General features: G+C 37.2%; 1 protein-coding gene across 1 annotated transcript in view; it reads right to left on the bottom strand.

The window, feature by feature from the left end:
- Window positions 1-733: 733 nt before the first annotated feature.
- SPAG6 (sperm associated antigen 6) overlaps window positions 734-20,441 on the bottom strand; it is a 58,497-nt gene continuing 38,789 nt past the window's right edge. The window contains exons 7-11 of the mRNA XM_052651185.1: window positions 19,286-19,438; window positions 16,577-16,768; window positions 9,595-9,711; window positions 6,266-6,411; window positions 734-803 (exon numbers count right to left, since the gene is read on the bottom strand). Of these exons, the coding sequence (XP_052507145.1) occupies window positions 734-803; window positions 6,266-6,411; window positions 9,595-9,711; window positions 16,577-16,768; window positions 19,286-19,438 (678 nt within the window). The remainder of the gene's footprint in view (window positions 804-6,265; window positions 6,412-9,594; window positions 9,712-16,576; window positions 16,769-19,285; window positions 19,439-20,441) is intronic.

Here is a 20,441-nt window from a genome sequence, read left to right as displayed (position 1 = left end):
CTTGCTTGCTTCAATCGCAGGCCTAGACTAAGAAGAAACCTTTCAATGAAAATGAGAGGGATGTCTGCAATAGTATAATGCTTAATATTGACTTCTACCCTGTCCTGTCCCAGGAAAGGTCAGGAACAGTTTAGGGAAGAATAAGATGAGAGGTAGAAAACTTAGGAGGAAGAGGAAACTTCCTAAATTTTTAGGAAAACCTGCCAGGTTACCCATAGAGTTCATGTGTTCAGATAATGCATTTGTGTAACCAGCATCAGCATCTTCAAATGCCTTGCACTTTGTCATCTGTGTCCTCTTGCAACTACTTCCCTTGGATATCTTTAGACTTTCCAAGACCAGTCTTCCTTGCCTGTGCCCATGAGGAACTGGCAAATTAATTAAGAGTTTCTGAACACTATCTTTCATCTATATCTAGTTAGAAGTGTGTGCATGTGTGGTCTTTAATGGAACAATAATAAATTTGTGAAGACCCTTTATTGTTTTTTTTTTTCCTTTATTGTTTTTTTAAATTTGCCTTTCCAACACATCCTATGCAAAGGATCATGACTAGTTCCTCATACATTCAAACCACTAGTCTTTTAAAGTGTTAACATAAATTTAGAAAATATTATCCAAAAGTATTTCACATTGACTAAATTAGTATGTATTTAGCTCAAATACTTAAAAAGAGCTTTAACAAATATCATTCACAAATACTCTGCTGTCAATTTGAGCATAAAAATGTAACTGCTCAGTTAGTAAGTGGTTGATAGCTGTCCACTCTCTGCAGAAGTGTTTCTGAATATCCAGGGGAATAATACCTGAAAAAGAAAATTTTCTATTAGATCTTTGTGAAAAGATTTAGCACAGCAGGCACAAAAGATTCAATGTAAGATGTTTATCTGAAATAATTCTTTGAATGAAATCTCTAATACACCAACCAATTATACTGTAGGAATGCTCTGTGTATGAGGTTAGAAATGATCAAGGAAGAGAATACCAGTTCATAAGACTGTACCAGAAACACAGCAAAACATTTAAGGAGTATCAGTGCAATGGCAAAGAAAGGGTATTTTCAAAGTAGCCAGAGTATTAGATCTTCAGCATCAGTCCTTCCAATGAATATTCAGATTGATTTCCTTACGGCTGACTGGTTTCATCTCCTTGCAGTCCAAGGGACTCTCAAGAGTCTTCTCCAACACCACAGTTCAAAAGCATCAATTCTTCAGTGCTCAGTTTTCTTTATGGTCCAACTCTCACATCCATACATGACTACTGGAAAACCATAGCTTTGACTAGATGGACCTTTGTCAGCAAAGTGATGTCTCTGTTTTTTAATATGCTATCTAGGTTGGTCATAGCTTTTCTTCCAAGGAGAAAGCACCTTTTAATTACATGGCTGCAGTCATCATCTGCAGTGATTTTGGAGCCCAAGAAAATAAAGTCTGACACTGTTTCCATTGTCTCCCCATCTTTTTGCCATGAAGTGATGAGACCGGATGCCATGATCTTCATTTTTTGAATGTTGAGTTTTAAGCCAGCTTTATCACTCTGCTCTTTCACTTTCATCAAGAAGCTCTTTAGCTCCTCTTTGTCTTCTGCTATAACGGTGGTGTCATCTGCATGTCTGAGGCTATTGATATTTCTCTCAGCAGTCTTGATTACAGCTTGTGCTTCATCCAGCCCAGCATTTTGCATGATGTACTCTGCATATAAGTTAATAAGCAGGGTGACAATGTACAGCCTTGATGCACTCCTTTCCCAATTTGAAATCAGTCTGTTGTTCTATGTACAGCTCTAACTGTTGCTCCTTGACCTGCATACAGATTTCTCAGGAGGCACATGGATCACAGCCTTGTCTAACTCAATGAAACTATGTGCCATGCCATGTAGGGTCACCCAAGACAGACAGGTCATGGTGGAGAGTTCTGACAAAACGCGGTCTACTAGAGAAGGGAATGGCAAAGCACTTACTATTCTTGTCTTGAGAACCCCACAAACAGTATGAAAAGGCAAAAAGATATGACACTGAAAAAGATGAACCCCCCAGGTCAGTAGGTACCCAATATGCTACTGGAGAAGAGTGGTGAAATAACTCCAGAAAGAAGAGATGGAGCCAAAGCAAAAACAACGTCCAGTTGTGGATGTGACTGGTGGTGGAAGTAAAGTTCAATGCTGTAAGGAACAATACTGCATAGGAACTGGAAAGTTAGGTCCATGAATCAAGGTAAATTGGAAGTGGTCAAACAGGAGATGGCTGTTTTAGGAAACAGTGAACTAAAATGGACCAGAATGGGTGAATTTAATTCAGATGACCCTTATGTCTACTACTGCAGGCAAGAAACCCTTAGATGAAATGGAGTAGCCCTCATAGTCAACAAAAGAGTCCGAAATGCAGTACTTGAGTGCAATCTCCAAAATGACAGATGATCTCTGTTCCTTTCCAAGGCAAACCATTCAATATCACAGTAATCCAAGTCTATGCTCCAGCCACTAATGCCAAGAAGCTGAAGTTGAAGAGTTCTATGATGACCTACAAGACCTTCTAGAACTAACACCAAAATAGATGTCCTTTTCATCTTAGGAAACTGGAATACAAAAGTAAGTAGGTCAAGAAATACTTGGAGTAACAGGCAAGTTTGGCCTTGGAGTACAAAATGAAGCAGGGCAAAGGTTAACAGATGCTGGTCATACGAAACACCCTCTTCTGACAACAGAGATGACTCTACCCATGAACAACACCAGATGGTTAATTCTGAAATCAGATTGATTATATTCTTTGCAGCCAAAGATGAAGAAGCTCTATACAGTCAGCAAAAACAAGACCGGGAGCTGACTGTGGCTCAGATCATAAACTCCTTATTGCCAAATTCAGACTTAAATTGAAGAAAGTAGGAAAAACCACTAGACCATTCACGTATGACCTAAATCAAATCCCTTATGACTATACAGTGGAAGTGACAAATAGATACAAGGGATTAGATCTGATAGACAGAGTGCCTGAAGAACTATGGACAGAGGTTCGTGACATCGTACAGGAGGCGGTGATCAAAAGCATCCCCAAGAAAAAGAAATGCAAAAAGGCAAAATGGTTGTCTGAGGAGGGCTTACAAATAGCTGAGAAAAGAAGAGAAGCTAAAGGCAAAGGAGAAAAGGAAAGATATAACCATCTGAATGCAGACTTCCAAAGAATAGCAAGGAGAGACACAAAAACCTTCCTACGTGATCAATGCAAAGAAATAGAGGGAAACAATAGAATGGGAAAGACTAGAGATCTCTTCAAAAAAACTAGAGATACCAAGGGAACATTTCATGCAAAGATGGGCCTAATAAAGGACAGAAACGGTATGGACCTAATAGAAGCAGAAGATAATTAATAAGAGGTGGCAAGAATACACAAAAGAACTATACAAAAAAGATCTTAACGACCCAGATAACCACAATAGTGTGATCACTCACCTGGAGCCAGACATCCTAGAATGCGAAGTCAAGTGAGGGCCTTAGGAAGCATCACTATGAACAAAGCTAGTGGAAGTGATGGAATTCCAGTTGAGCTATCTCAAATCCTAAAAGACGATGCTGTGAAACTGTTGTACTCAATATGCCAGCAAATTTGGAAGACTCAGCAGTGGCCACAGGACTGGAAAAGGTCAGTTCTCATTCCAATCCCAAAGAAAGGAAATGCCAAAGAACGTTCAAACTACCACACAATTGCATTCATCTCACATGCCAGCAAAGTAATGCTCAAAATTCTCCAAGCCAGGCTTCAATGGTACATCAGCTGAGAACTTCCAGATGTTCAAGCTGGATTTAGAAAAGGCAGAGGGACCAGAGATCAAATTGCCAACGTACACTGGATCATCAAAAAAGAGAATTCCAGAAAAGCATCTACTTCTGCTTTATTGACTACACCAAAGTCTTTGACTGTGTGGATCACAACAATAAATATATGATACAATAAATGGATAAAAAAAACTAGCAAGTGTAATTTAAAATTTTCTAAAACACTTGGAATAATTAAACCTCCTAAGATGTTTTCTCCAGAGAAAACCTAACCTTCAAGACTTACTTTATCCTTTGTTAATTATCTTTATCTATCCTCAGGTGCTTGACTTAAAAACTCATAATTTATGTTACACTAATTTCTTCCACATTTTCTCAAGTTACTGTGGATAGAAGAGCTGTGTTTTCTCAATAGTGTGCTTACAAGCAGTCATGGATAAACATCTACATATATGCATACATAAAGAGCTACATTAAAGAATATTTCTCCACCAAAGACTTGTGTGAGTGCTCAGTTGCTCAGTTGTGTCCAACTCTTTGCAACCCCACGGACTTTAGCCTGCCAGGCTCCTCTGTCTGCTATACAGCAAAGTGACTCAGTTATACACATATAGATGTTCTTCTTTTTATATTCTTTTCCATTATGGTTTGTCAAAGGACATTGAATATACTTCCCTGTGCTATACAGTAGGACCTTGTTGTTTAAACATCCCATATAATAGTTTATGTCTGCTAATTCCACCTCCCAGTCTTTCCCCACTCTTGGCAACCCAAGTCTGTACTCTATGAATGTGAGTTTATTCCTGTTTTATAGATAGGTTCATTTGTGACATATTTTAGATTCCACATATAAGTGATATCTTATAGATTTGTCTTTCTGATTTACTTCACTTATTATGATAATCTCTAGTTGCATCCATGTTGCTGCAAACAGCAATATTTCATTCTTTTTTATGGCTGAGTAGAAAAACATCTACTTCTGCTTTATTGACTACACCAAAGCCTTTGACTGTGTGGATCACAACAAACTGTGGAAAATTCTTCAACAGATGGGAATACCAAACCACCTTACTTGCCTCCTGAGAAATCTGTATGCAGGTCAAGGAGCAACAGTTACAACCAGACATAGAACAATGGACTGGTTCCAAATTGGGAAAGGAGTACCTCAAGGCTGTATACTGTCACCCTGCTTATTTAACTTATATGCAGAGTACATCATGTGAAATGCTAGGTTGGATGAAGCACAAGCTGTAATCAAGACTGCTGAGAGAAATATCAATAGCCTCAGACATGCAGATGACACCACCCTTATAGCAGAAGGCAAAGAGGAACTAAAGAGCCTCTTGATGAAAGTGAAAGAGCAGAGTGATAAAGCTGGCTTAAAACGCAACATTCAAAAAATGAAGATCATGGCATCCAGTCCCATCACTTCATGGCAAAAAGATGGGGAGACAATGGAAACAGTGTCAGACTTTATTTTCTTGGGCTCCAAAATCACTGCAGATGGTGACTGCAGGCATGAAATTAAAAAGGTGCTTGCTCCTTGGAAGAAAAGCTATGAATACCAACCTAGACAGCATATTAAAAAGCAGAGACATCACTTTGCTGACAAAGGTCCATCTAGTCAAAGCTATGGTTTTCCAGTAGTCATGTATGAATGTGAGAGTTGGACCATAAAGAAAACTGAATGCGGAAGAATTGATGCTTTTGAACTGTGGTGTTGGAGAAGACTCTTGAGAGTCCCTTGGACTACAAGAAGATAAAACCAGTCAATCCTAAGGAAATCAATCCTGAATATTCATTGGAAGGACTGATGCTGAAGCTGAAACTCCAATACTTTGGCCACCTGATGCAAAGAACTGACTCACTGGAAAAGACCCTGATGCTGGGAAAGATTGAAGAAAGGAGGAGAAGGGGACGACAGAGGATGGTTGGATGGCATCACCAACTCGATGGACATGAGTTTGAGCAAGCTCCAGAAATTGGTGAGGACAGGGAAGCCTGGCATCCTGCAGTTCAGGGGGTTGCAAAGAGTAGGACATGCCTGAGTAACTGAACTGAACTGAGTATTCCATCAACATCTCCTTTCTATCTGTAATAGCAGTAATTTGTAATTTGTAATTTGTAATAATAGTCTCATTGATATGAATGTGAGCATAATGCAGAGAAACAATATGCAGGGAACTATGAAAATCAAACACTTTCTATTAACAGTTGATAATTTACTTTGAACTCTGTTTTGGGGTACTCTTTAGTAAAGCACATATTAAATTAGTACAGAAATGTCTCAAATGACATTTTAGTTTCATTTGGAAAAGTATGTGTCAATCAGAACATCATTTAATTTGAAGGATAAAAGAGATCGAGGGAGAAGCAGAAGTATATTTCGGTCTTCTGTGCTATTTCAAAGTCCACATTTTCACACAGTGGATATAAAAATCTCAATTTGAGAATAGAAAAACAGAATAACATTGACCTTCCCAAAGTCCATTTTTCCTACCTTACTATTTCTTCTGGGTAACAGTTGTTAATGCTGTTGATATATTCTTGAAGGAGAGATCCAGGTTCTGCTTTTATCTCTTGTACCTTTTTAAGTCCACCACTTGTTACAAAAAGTCGTCGAGCTTTGCTATCATGTGGCAGCACCTTGAAAAGTGAAGCACATGTGAAGCACATAAAAGTGTCAGCTTTTCTTTTCCAAGCTGGATTTTTACTCTTGAAAAGCAATAATATATGAGGAAATGAAAAAGAGAATTTATGTCTAATATACCTGGAACATAATGAGCCTAAATTTGCAAATGATTCCAAGAAAAATGCAGCCTTTTTGGAAATGTATCAACTTGGTATGCTGTGGAGATGGAATAAAGCCAATGAACAGAAGCAAAGGTAATAGAGATCCAACTGTATAGGTATGATATACAACAGTGGCCGTCCTTCGCTTACAGCCATTCAAGATCTCTCCAAAGTTAAAGGCAAGATCCTTAACAAGGCGCAGAGGGTCTTCTGTGACTCAGGTCCTAAATACCTCTCCAAAGTCCTTCCATACCAACCTCTACACTAAATTGTGTTTCAGTAACCTCAAAGGTTGCGTCTGAAGCATGTTTTGCTTTGCCTATGCTGCTTCCTCCTCTTCAAAATCCCTTCTGCCCTCCACACACTTCTCCCATTACTTGGGGGTAACTTCCTTTAAGCAACTTTCTCTGGGACACCCCTACTCTCTTTCCCAGGCTGAGCTGGGTGCATTTCTTCTCTTAAAGCATTCTGTTAGACCACTTTCAGTGCACTTGCCACATAATAGTTTAACTATCAGGGACTTCCCTGGTGATCCAGGGGTTACTAAGACTCCGTACTTCCATTGCAGAGGGCACAGGTTCCATCCCCGATCAGGAAACTAAGATCCCACAAGCTATTAAAAAATAAAATTTTTTAAAGCTTATCATGAAGTCTAGCACATTGAAGTGTTTTCTGACTGTTTCATCCAGTCCCCCAGCTCAATTATAAAGTTCCTTGAAAAAGAACTTGGTCTTAACTATTTTTTGTCTATCCCTTAATGCTTAACATGTAGACATTTAACAAAACTAAAACTACAAAGGGATTTTGCTATTAGAATGATAATACACATCAACTGGACAATAAAAGATGACACTAAGTGTGCATGTTTCTAAAAAATGGAAATGCCTATAGGCTTTAGATATTTTGTTTGGCCTGGAGAGTTTTTATTACCTCCTATCTTTTAAATTAATATCTTTTTATCTTCTGCCTTGCTTTCCTCTCTCTTTTCTAGTGCTCTGGATCCTTAGATTAAGAAAAGGTAAAATTCTACCTGAAGCAAATATTCCTAAAGGCACATTTATAAGAGTATGTGGTATGCGGTATTGTGGTTTTTTTTTTTTTTTTTTTACTCTTTATTTTAAAGGGAAAGTCGCTCAGTCATGTCCAACTCTTTGCAACCCCATGGACTGTAGCCTACCAGGCTTCTCAGTCCATGGGATTTTCCAGGCAAGAGTACTGGAGTGGGGTGCCATTGCCTTCTCCAGGGTTTTTTTTTTTTTTTTAATCTTAGCTAACTTCCACAAATCCCACTGACTTACTTTATGACTTATTTTGAACTCAGTTCAGGCTAGTGTTTGTTTTCACAGCAAGTTCAATAAAACTAGAATATCTCACTCCTGGTAGCCTAAAAGATTAGAGTATGAAATGAAACTTTCAGAAATAATGTCAGCTACTCACAAGAGGTGATGACTGTCTGTAGATGATCCACTCGTCCCCTTACACCTTCTTCCCTCTTAGCTGATAAAATTAGCTGGTTGCTTTCTTACTTAGCATCCAGAAAACAAAGGTTGATTTTTTTTATTCTTTTTTTAAAAAATGTATTTATTTGACTGCGCCAGGTCTTAGTTGTAACACATGGGATCTTTGATGCATCATACAGGATCTAATTCCCCAACCATGGATTAAACCTGGGCCCCCTGCACTGGGAGCACAGTGTTAGCCACTGGACCACAGGGAAGTCCACTTATTATTTTCTTAGAAGGAAGAAGACAGAGCACAGGTGTTTGATACACAGAGCTGTATTCTGAGGGGGCTTCAGCAACGTAAAACCTACCATCTAGTGACTATGGTGCTTAAGGGGCAGCAAGATGTTGGAGATCACAGAAATGAGTCAAAGACAGTACGATCTTTCAGAGGAATACCTAAAACTAGACCCATTCAGCTGTAGGGCCCAGCTTAAACATTTTAACAACATACAGTTTTTGTTTATTATTTGTAGAAATATAGCACACAACAGTAGTACCTCCTTCATACAGCCTTATAACTGACGCTTCAAGTGAATTTGGCCCCCATTCATTTTTATTAATTTTTTAAAATCGGCCTTTAGCACTTTTATGTTTTATTTCTCAAAAACAACTTTTTGGGGTTTTGTGGGTTTTCTTTTTTTGAGTGCCTGGGATTAGGCTAAACTCTATACATATAAGAACTCATTAATCTTTACAATGACCCTATAAAATAGGTTCTCTTATTAGCCCCAGTCTATGGGTAATTATACTAAGGTTTAGAGAGGTCAAGACGTTGTTAAAGGTATTGCTGCTAGTAGAAACCCAGGCAACCCAGCTCCAGAGCCTGAGCTCACAGCCACACCGAGATACTAATTTCAAAGACCCTATTTTCTTAAATCCAACCTGAACACAACCTGACCACTTCTTGATGACTTAGGGTCCTCCTCCTGGCCATCCACGGCTGTGGGAACACACACACTCTCTCTTGGCCTCAGCTGTCAGGAGTCAGTTCCTCTGGCTGAACCCCATCCAGCAGCTTCACCTTTCCACCTTACTATCTTGAGTCTGCAGTGAGCTAAGAAACGTGACAGCCATGCTGGTTAAAGAGTGGTTAACAAATAAGCCAATACATTCCAAATGATTGTCTGGAAGCATCTCCCGTAAGTGCACGGATTCCGCAAAAAATACTGCGGGGATCTTTGCAGTTGTTTCCAGCTGAGTGAGACTGAGAGTCACCAGGAAAACTACCAAAGGGTTATGAAGTTTTCACATGTTGACTCTTTTACTCTCCAAGAACATAAAAAAGACAGGACAGAGGCTGTGAGGAAGTATGATGAAGAAGAAACTGTGAATTAGTTATGTGTGAATTTTATTAACTTATGTGAATTTTATTAATCTATATTACCCTCCCTGTCGATATGATCAGTAAAATCAAATAGTAAAACCCTGCCCCCATCTTACAAAAGAAAACACTGACCCAACAAAAAAATGCAAGTTAATACCTCGTTTTAATTCTCTTTCCCCACTTCCAGGCTAAGAGAGCATGTCTTACCTTACTGAACTGTCCAACCACGTGCTTCAGAATATTGGGAGGAGCATCATACAGAAATGGTTCAAGAGCTGGTAAATAGGTGCATTTTTGTAAGATATTCTTTATGGCTTTTTTACTCTATTGAAATACAAAGCAAAATACACACCAAAGTAAGTAATCAATGAGAGCTTGACAAAAAGTCACATCTTGTGTTCTGGAGTTTGAAAACGAAATGAAGAACTTTATGATGAACTTAAAAGCTGTTGTTGACAAAGTCTACTAATGTGCTAGTGGAGATCACATTCACTGTACCAGACAGCCTTACCCCAATCCTAACAGTTCCAAGTTGGTGACAAACTGTCAAGTTATTAATCAAGAACTCTAATGACAGTAGGAATCCACTGAGCTTAACTATCCTTCATCAAGAAATATACTTGATTTTTGACTATAAACTTCTATATCAGGATGTATATCATTAATCATAACCAGTTGAATTATCCAGCATGAAACAAATATTAGTATATTAGTTAAGATTTTGTTTAGTTGTCAATATCTGGGCTTAAGATTATTTAACAACACTACTGAGATATAATTTACATACCATAAATTCACTCATTTTAAGTGCACGGTTCAATGGATTTTTAGTAAATTTACAGAGTTGGACAACCATCACCACAATCTAATTTTGGAACATTTTCATCATCCCAAAAAAACCCATGCCCATTTATAGTTATTCCATATTCCCTCCTCCACTTACCCCTACCAACCCCAGACAATTACTAATCTACTTCCTGTCTCTATAAATTTTACTTTTCTGGACCATCCATATAAATGAAATCCTAATATGTTAACTTTTGGTTCTGGCCTCATTTGCTAAGTATAATGTTTTTGAGGTTCATCCATGTTATAGCACATATCAGTGCTTCACTCCTTTCATCGTCAAACAGTATTCCATTACAGGGATTTATCACATTTTGTTTATCCATTCACCAGTTGATGGACATTTGGGTTAATTCCACTTTGGGCTAATATGAATAATGCTGCTATGAAGATTCACATGCAAATTTTTTCACTTGGGAAAATACTGAAGAGTAGAGTTATTGGGTGATAATTGTAAATTTATGTTTAATATTTTGAGAAACTACCAAATGATTTTTCAACATGACTGCAACATTTTACATTCTCACCAGTAGTGCAGGAAGGTTCAATTCTCCATAGGATAATCAACACTTGTTATTTTCTGTCTTATTAATTATAACCATTCTTGTGGGTGTGAAGTAATATCTCATTATGGTTTTGATTTGTGTTTCTCTAATGATGTTGAGAATCTTTCCATGTGCTGATTGGTCATTTGTCACTGAAATGTCTATTCATTTTTGCCCATTGCTTAGTGAGGTTATGTATCTTCTTATTACTGAGTTGTAAGAGCTCTTTATTTATTTTGAATACAAGTCCTTGCTTGAATATATGATTTGCGAGTAATTTTTCAGTCTGTGGCTTGTCTTTTCATTTTTTCAGTAATGTCTTCTGAGGCATACAAGTTTTTCATTTTGATGGAATCCAATTTATCAGTGTTTTCTTTTATTACTTGTGCTTTAAGTGTCATTTTTAAGAAATCAATGCATATTCCAAGGCTAAAAAGACTTACTCCTATGTTTTCTTCCAAGAGTTTTATAATCTTAATTCTTACATTTAGATCTATCAGTATTATTCATTTTTAGTTAATTCTAGTGTATGGTATGAGATAAGGATCCAAATTAATATTTTTGTCTGAAGATACAATAATTGTCCTAGTACCATTTGCTGAAAAGACTATCTTTTAACATTAAATTGCCTTGGTACCTTTGTGAAAAATCAGTTGACGATAAAGGGTCCATTTCAGATTTTTCATTCGATTACTACATTGACATATATACAGTCTTTCTGTAAGCATCTTGTTTGTGTAGCTTTATAGTAAGTTTTGAAATTGGGCAGTGTAAGTCTTTCTTTTTCAAGATTGTTTTGGCAAGTTCAAGTCCTTTGCATTTCTATATGAATCTCAGGATCAGCTTCTCAAGTTTTTTGAGGAAAAAAGACACCTGGGATTTTGACAGGGATTGTATTGAAAATATAGATCAATTTTAACAATATTGAATTGCCATTTTAACAATATCAAACCTTCCGATCTGTGAACATGGAATGTCTCTTCATTTATTCAGATCTTCTTTAATTTTTTTCAGCAATGTTTTATAGTTTTCAGTGTACAAGTCTTATACTTCTTTTGTTAAATTTATTCCTAAATATTTTATTCTTTTGATGCTATTATAAATGAAACGATTTTCTTACTTTCATATTTGAATTACTCACTACTAGAATATGGAAATACAGCTGGTTTTTACATATTTATCTTCTATCCAGTGATTTTGTTGAACTCTTACTAGTTCTAGTATTAGTGAATGTGTTTGTGTGTATTTCTTAGGATTTTCTACATACAAGATCATGATATATGTTGGGTTTAAAATGTATAAGCCTTTAGAAAATATGACTTGTATTTGGTGACTTATGGCTGTGAGTGAAATAAAATTGTTCCTATAATTTTATTCTGTGACTTGTACAGAAATTACGTGGGGTCAACAAATCCTTTTCTTTACCTAGGTCAGAAAATCAAGTCATGTGTTACTTCGAAATAATGAATAAGAGGTTATGAATTTTGCTAAATGTCACAGCATTTAGTAGTTAGTGTTTATCTTATAATGTTACATGATGATGTTAGGGAAGAAATCATGGACTATCAGTGCAGGGCAACTTGGGTTTGAGCCTGGTTTTCCTACAAACTAGCGTAGCATCTACAATTCTACATTCATTAATTTTTCTGTCATTTCTAAAAACTGACTCTAGCCACACTGATCAAAGCTCTTGTAGAAACCACAATAAGTGATTAGCAATACTACCCTTTTATCCTATTAACGAAACACATAAGAATAGTAATTAGCAAAACAAAATTGTCAATTCTATACAAACACTTGATGCCACTTTGTTTTTCACAGAAAAAGAAAGGGGTAACCAAAAATTATTCATTGTTGCTTTCATTGTTGAAAATGAACGATCTTTCTTGAAAACTGCTTAAAATGAAAAATGCTTCTTTATTCAAAAGTTAATTTTATTCTGAAAGTATTCTGACCAAAGAGCTATAGTTATTTAAATGAGGGGGTTACACAGGAATAAATCTTCTTAACTCTGTGCTAGGAAAAGTCTTCTCACATATAGCTCCAAAAGCACAGGAGCAAAAAAAAAAAGATAAACTGAATCTCATTAAAGTTTTTTAGAGACTTGTTGTAAACAATACTATCAATAACGTGATAAAACAACCCACAGAATAGGAAAAAATATTTGTAAGTCATACATCTGATAAGGACTTGTATCCAGAAGATGTAAAGAATCCTTAAATTCTCAATAATAGAAACATAAATAGCCCAATTTAAAAATGGGCCAAAGGTCTGATTAGACATTTCTCCAAAGAAGATATACAAATGGCCAATAAGCACAAGAAAAAAAATTTCAGCATCTTTAGCCATCAGGGAAATGCAAATCAAAACCACGATGAGATACGAATTCATACCCACTAGGATGGCTACAATTAAAAACAAAGACAGTAACCAGTGATGGCAATGATATTGAAAATTAGAACCCTCATACATGGCTGGTGGGAATCAAAATGGTATAACTACATTGGAAAACAGTTTGACAGTCCCTCAAAATGTTAAAAAGAGTTATCATATGACCTCGCAAGTCCATTCCTAGGTATATACCCAAGAGAAATGAAAACACACATCCACACAAAAACTTGTACAGTTATGTTCACAGTGGCATTGTTCACGATGGTCAAGGAGTAGAAACAACCCAAGGTCCAAGCAATGAATAGAAAAGCAAAATGTAGCGTATCAATATAATGGAATATTATTTGGTAATTAAAAGGAACAAAATATTGATATATGCTATAACATGGATGAACCCTGAAACTTACACTTAGTGAAAGAAGCCAGGCACAAAAGGCCACATATATTGTATGGTTCTGTTTAAATGAAATGTCCAGAAGAGGCAAATCCTCAAAGACAGATAGTAAAAGAATGGTTGCCTGGGGCTAGACAGGGAGGACATGGAGTGACAGCTAATGGGAAAATAAAATGTTCTAAAATTAGACTGTGGCAATGGTAGCACCTGTGAATCTTCACTAAACCATTGAATTATATAGTTTAAAATGGGTAAATTATATGGAATACAAGTTATATTTCAATAAAGCTGCTAAAAACAAAGGGGAACAACCAAGACAATAAGAATGTAATATTTAAATAATTATGTTAGAAATAGTCTTATAACTGTTTGAATAGCTTTATAACCATTCAAATACCAAACTAATTCCATCTAATACCTCTGAATCAAAACAAATGAAAATACAACTGCCTGAATATTTTCAAAATATATGTAGGTAAGATGATTATATAAAAGATACACATTTTTTTCAGTTTTCATAAGGCATTTGAAATTACACAGGTACAGGCAGATAGTAAGACTATGTGAAAATGTGCAAGAAATTCCAAGGGGCTGTTCCTGGGCTCTCCTGGATCAGAACCAATTAGAGAATGCTTACAGAAGCTTATATGTCTTTGGGACAAAAGTAACTTCAACATGGCCTTGTAATTTGAAAGCTGCTACAGAACAACAAATGAGAAACACCATTAGACAGTTCCTAAAGTGCCTGGATACTTTTCCCTTTTGAGATAGTGTCAAATCAAAGGGTTTGGACTTTAACTCTAAAGCCTTTAAAACAACTGATAGAGTCCAAGAGACCTTGGAGAAGAAAAAAAAGAAAGGAATGATTAAGTCCCTACAATAAGAAAACATTTGTATGGATTTAAAGCCTTGGAAAGATTGATGACAGGATAATGATTGATAAATCACTTTTAATTTAATACCCACTGTATTTCCTGAAAATAAATATTGTATCAAATAAAGGTAGAAGGAACCTTCTATTAGTAAACCTTAATGTTTTAACAAAACCACCTTTGTTAAACTAATATACAGTAAAAATTACCTGACTTCAAAAAGTAATCAACCGTTTTTACTCCAATGATATTTATACAATATAGCATCATAACATTCATTAAAAATCAAGTTATATAAACTTGGTAGCATGTAAATAGTATATAGCGCTCCCTAAGAGACTATTTGTAAGGGTTTCTCAAACTATAATTACTATCTACTCTGCTATTAATTATTCATGCTGGAGCTGATGTATTCTTTTATTTCCCTGGATCACTAGAGTAAGGGTGGGGAGGATGAGAAGTGAGGAGGAGGGAGAAGGAAAGAGGAGGAAGTAGGGAAGGGGAAGGGGGAGGGAGAAAGAAAGACAATGATGATAATGGGTTTTTGAGGTAAACAGAGAATGACATTCATAGGTTAAAATTACACATATGTAAATCATCTATATTTAGAGAAGTCAAAACTGGAAATGGAGTTGTGTTTTCTCACCAGAAAGTCAAAGAATCACAGAGTTGTTACACAGGAAAAGACCTAAGCACATTATCAACTTTACCATCTACCATGCTTTGCCAAGGAATAGACTCAACATTGGAGACAAGTAATAGATATCTACTAAATCATTGCTTTGATCTAGAAAGTCTTATAAAAATGGAAATCTTAGAAATCTTAATCTTAGAAATCAACTTCCCTCAATGAGTTTGTAGAGAAAAAATATGCAAACATAATCAAATCAACATAAATTCACTTTTGTAAAATTAATAAATCAAATAAATGACTCACTCGATAGCTTTCAGAGTCCCTCAAACTGTGCAGTTCAAATAGATTTCCTGTCCCATTATACTACCTAAAGTTGTTGTAAAATGTGTTTTCCTATTTGTTACTTTATTGTTTTCCTTCAAATTTAAGAGTAATGTAACTTACTGTTCATTTTATTTTGAATTATTGTCTTTTCTGTGTATTTCCCTCAACTCAAGTTAATTCTGAGAGCTGCTTTCAAGAAGTTAGATGTTTTCCTAATAGGGAGTATGCTGGGAAACGTTTTTCTTTCTTTGAAATTCTAAAATTATTTTTAAAACCCATCCTACTTTATATTCATGTTTAATGAGCCATTTTAGTAACATTTTTTTCAGAAGTCTTCATTTTTTTAATACAAGACTTTAAAATGTTTAATTTTGGGAATCTTACGGTCATTTTCCTTTCAAGGAACAAATATAAGACATAACTAAAAGATCAGACAGGCTTGGAGTTAGGAGAGGTCACTCGTCACTCATGCTTCAGGAATGACTTTGGAGAGGCATTCCTTTTACATTTTTTTAGGCTCAATTTTTAATTTAAAATGGACTAAAGCTCTCTCTGGCCAATTTCACCTCCAAAGTCCTATTATTTAACTCCTATTCCATAAGAAAAGTCAATAGAAATGTAGATGGCAACAATCAGACATTTATTTTACAAAAAACTTTGTACCCATAGAAAACTTCCTTTAAATTTTATCACTGATTTTTAGAGACACGGGTAATTCGTTTTCAAACAGTCACCTCAATTCTTCTGATAAACTTATTTCCTGACTCAGAAAAATGATATTGTTGGACTTCCCTGGTGGTCCAGTCAGTGGTTAAGAAACTGCCCTGCAGTGCAGGAGACACAGGTTCCATCCCTGGTCCAGGAAGATAACATATACCTTGGAACAACTAAGCCCATGCACCACAACTAGCGAGCCCATCAGCTGCAGCTGCTGAAGCCCAAGTGCCCTAAGAGCCCAGGCACCACAGCTGGGCTTGCCTCCACCCGCAGCAACTAGAGAAAGTCTGAGAGCAGCAGCAGAGAGCAGCACAGACAAAAATCAGTCAGTCAATCAAGTGTACCAAAAAAAAAAAAAAAAGATATTGTCCACAATAAAAATTAAAACATTTAAAATTACACATGATAAGAACGAGTTAAAAATCTAACAAATCTTCATTAAAACGGTGAAGAATTAAGCACTTACTTTCACTTGAAGATCCTCAGAACTTTCGGTTGACATGTACAAAGAGAGCAGGACAGGCAGAGTGTTTGTGACAGCGACGGCCCGTGCGTGCTCAGGAGTGTGTCTCCCAATGTGTCCCAAGGCCCAGGCGGCAGCAGCCTTAATATGGTCTTCTGGTTCTTCTGACAAGCAGAGGGACAACTGGGGCACACCCTGCAGTGTGGATCAAAAGAGCAAGAGTTACGAACCTAGAGCAGGATTAAAGGGTCTTCCATGTCTCTCAGACATTAGAAGAATCATTTCAGTCTTGATCCTTTTTCTCCTTTAAACTGTTCAATAAATGAGCACTTCACAGGGGCCGTCATTTTTCAAGTCAATAAAACGACTAGAACTAATTTACCTTAATTATCTGTAACAATCCAACTAAACTAAGTCTCTCTACTAGCGTTTGCTCTCCAAACAGAGGCATTTAACCAAAAAACAGATGCCACAGGCTAGTATTTAGGCAAAGCCAGATACCACTGTGACAAATTAAAAATGCATAGGAGTTTAAAATCATTTGCTTTCCTTCTAAACTAAAAAAGTTAATTTAGAATCTTTTTAAAAATTAACTTTTCACCGAGATCCAAAAACAAAATACCTACTATAGACCCAAAATCAAATGAATAATATGAGCAAGAATCCTATTTAAGTAAATTTTAGGTGAAATATATTCACTAAAATCTTTCCTGAAATAATAAATTTCCATTACTTTTGGTCAACATTTACACAATAGTTTTGCCCAATTTAATCTGACTGAATGTCAAAGAAGGGATGAGTACTTTTATCACACTGATGGCATGTGCTTGTATTTTGTACTTCAATTGTAGCTAAATAAAACAGAATTAACTAAAGGGCCTCAAATGCATCACAGCTTATATACCCAAAGAAGAGTCAAATAATCAAATCAAATTATAATTCATTCTGTATAGGCATAACTTTCTAACTTGAGACTAAACTATCTAATGCCAATACTAAATTATCACCTTAAATTCAGTACCACAAAAACCACTATCACATGGTCATCCTACCACAAGCAAAGGCCAAATGATCGTCTATAGTTTTTTTCCCTCCACCTTTGTATTTCTTTCTTTTTTTTTGTTTTTTTTTTTTAATTTTTTGGCCACACCACTCAGCACGTGGGATCTTAGTTCCTCGACCAGGGATCAAATCCAAATCCCCATGCATTGGAAGCAAGGAGTGTTAAACAATGGACCACCATGGAAGTCCCTAAATTTGGCTATTAAGACCAATTTCCAGAAGAGATCTGCCATATTACTTCTTTGACTTCTTTCTTACAACTAAAAATGTGTGTCAGCCCATACAAACAAAAAAAAGGTCAGAATCTTTTCTATCTTCAGAATGAGGCAACTTTCCAGAAAGTCCATACATCTGAGACATACCAAGAATGAAGAAGCAGGAGGAAAAGAAGACAGTCCCCAAAATGATGACTTACTAGCCATGGCTGTTATGAACAGCAAATGAGACAAGAAGTGAGACAGTGCTTTGAACGTTAGAAAGTATTATTTAGATGGGAGGTATTGTCAGTCCTGACAGTACTACACAGAACCAGAAAGAATGATGCAGTGCTGTGTGATCGGCCTCAAACTGCTGCTGCCCCCACCTCGATCTTCAATTAAATGAAAGACAACCAGGTGTGAGAGGCCAGCAGCCCCAGACCAAAGAGGGGGAGCACCTCCTGGATAGTCTGGGGCAGAAACACAGGAAGCAAAAGCAATCGAGGCTTCTTTCCTCGTCCTTCCTATGTGTGGACTTTCTGACAATCCACACAAGAACCGAGAATCAACAATTCCAATAATATCCCCATCGTGACCCTTCAGGAAGCAGCACTACTGCTCTAGTCACTATCAGAGTCTTTGGTAATAGAAGAACAAAAGGAAAAGCTCAGGATAAAGAGGGAGTGAAGTAAAGTATTATCAAGGAATAGGTAGAAAATAAAGATCTGAGGCTCCTTTTTATTCTGAGGATTAGCAAAGGATAAAAAAAAAATCCACACTTCTGTTTAACATACAGCCGCGGGTTTTCCATGCCGATAAGAAACCTGCACCCTAGAGGGTTGCCAGAGACACTGGGAGCACATAGCCTTTGAAGCGTGCTTCAGGAGATCAATATTTACTCATTCAACAAATATTTTTTGAGCACCTACTACGAGCCAGGGTTATTCAATCTGGTAGGTTAATACCGAGTTGTAAACTGAGATAAGGCCAAATCCCTCAAGCAAGCAAACAGCAACACTGCTATCCGACATGTGCCCGTGCACTCTGAATTGCCCACGTCTAAGAAGAGAAATTAGCTCCTGGAAGCTAAAGGAGAGAGAGCCTTCCATACAAGATGATACAAATGACCACTGGGTATATTAGTTGTCTTTAATCAAAGTATGCTTTATATATTTGTAAAGCCAGTCCTTCAAGATACAAAATACACATTACTTAGATACAGATAATACTAATACTCAGGGGTGCTGACATTTGAGTAAAACTTCAGACTTCCTGCCAAGTCAACCTTACTTTAAGCACTGCTCTGGCAAACTTACTAGTAAGCCTGGAAAAAAGCTGGTAATTCTTTGTCTCTGATCAGTTATACTGTACACTCTGTGGGAGAGTATTAATCTCTGGTCTGTCTTAGAGGATCTCGCTGCAAGAATCAGGGGGAAAGGAAGCAAGGACAAACCTTGGAAATGATGACTGCCATTGCCAGGTTCTCAGAATGAGCTGCCACATAGCCGAGCAGCATGATGCCTGGCAGCCTTATGTTCCCTTTGCAGGACCCAATGCAGTCGATCACGGCAGCAACTCCCCCAGCGTTAACTATCAGCTGAGAAAGCTAAGAGAAAACAGGGAGAATTACATTATCATGGCCCTAAAGTATGAGATGATTTTTATTTTTTTAACTATTATTTTTAAAAAATATTTTGTAGAGGATATTTTGGTTTTATTATTAGCAGTATTAGTTGACTGTGCTGGGTCTTCATTGCAGCATGCAGGACCAACAGCATGTGGGATCTATTTCCCCACCAGGGACCGAACCTCTGTCCCCTGTATTGAAAGGTGGATTCTCAATCACTGGACCACGAGGGAAGTCCAGTATAAGATGACCTTTGAATATTATGTTCAGTTTGGTTCAATTCAGTTCAGTCGCTGAGTCGTGTCTGACTCTTTGCGACCCCATGAACCACAGTATGCCAGGCCTCCCTGTCCATCACCAACTCCTGTAGTTCACCCAAATCCATGTCCATTGAGTCGGTGATGCCATCCAACCATCTCATCCTCTGTTGTCCCCTTGTCCTCCTGCCCTCAATCTTTCCCAGCATCAGAGTCTTTTCCAATGAGTCAGCTCTTCGCATGAGGTGGCCAAAGTATTGGAGTTTCAGCTTCACTATCAGTCCTTCCAACGAACACCCAGGACTGATCTCCTTTAGAATGGACTGGTTGGATCTCCTTGCAGTCCAAGGGACTCTCAAGAGTCTTCTCCAACACCACAGTTCAAAAGCATCAATCCTTCGGCACTCAGCTTTCTTTATAGTCCACCTCTCATATCCATATATGACCACTGGAAAAACCATAGCCTTGACTAGATGGACCTTTGTTGACATGGTGATGTCTCTGCTTTTCAATATGCTGTCTAGGTTGGTCATAACTTTCCTTCCAAGGAGTAAGCGTCTTTTAATTTCATGGCTGCAGTCACCATCTGAAGTGATTTTGGAACCCAGAAAAATAAAGTCAGCCACTGTTTCCACTGTTTCCCCATCTATTTGCCATGAAGTGATGGGACCAGATGCCATGATCTTAGTTTATTGAATGTTGAGCTTTAAGCCAACTTTTTCACT

This window comes from Budorcas taxicolor, chromosome 13 (assembly GCF_023091745.1).
Source record: "Budorcas taxicolor isolate Tak-1 chromosome 13, Takin1.1, whole genome shotgun sequence".
NCBI classification, from domain to species: Eukaryota; Metazoa; Chordata; class Mammalia; order Artiodactyla; family Bovidae; genus Budorcas; species Budorcas taxicolor.
This window is presented reverse-complemented; position numbering and strand designations above follow the sequence as displayed.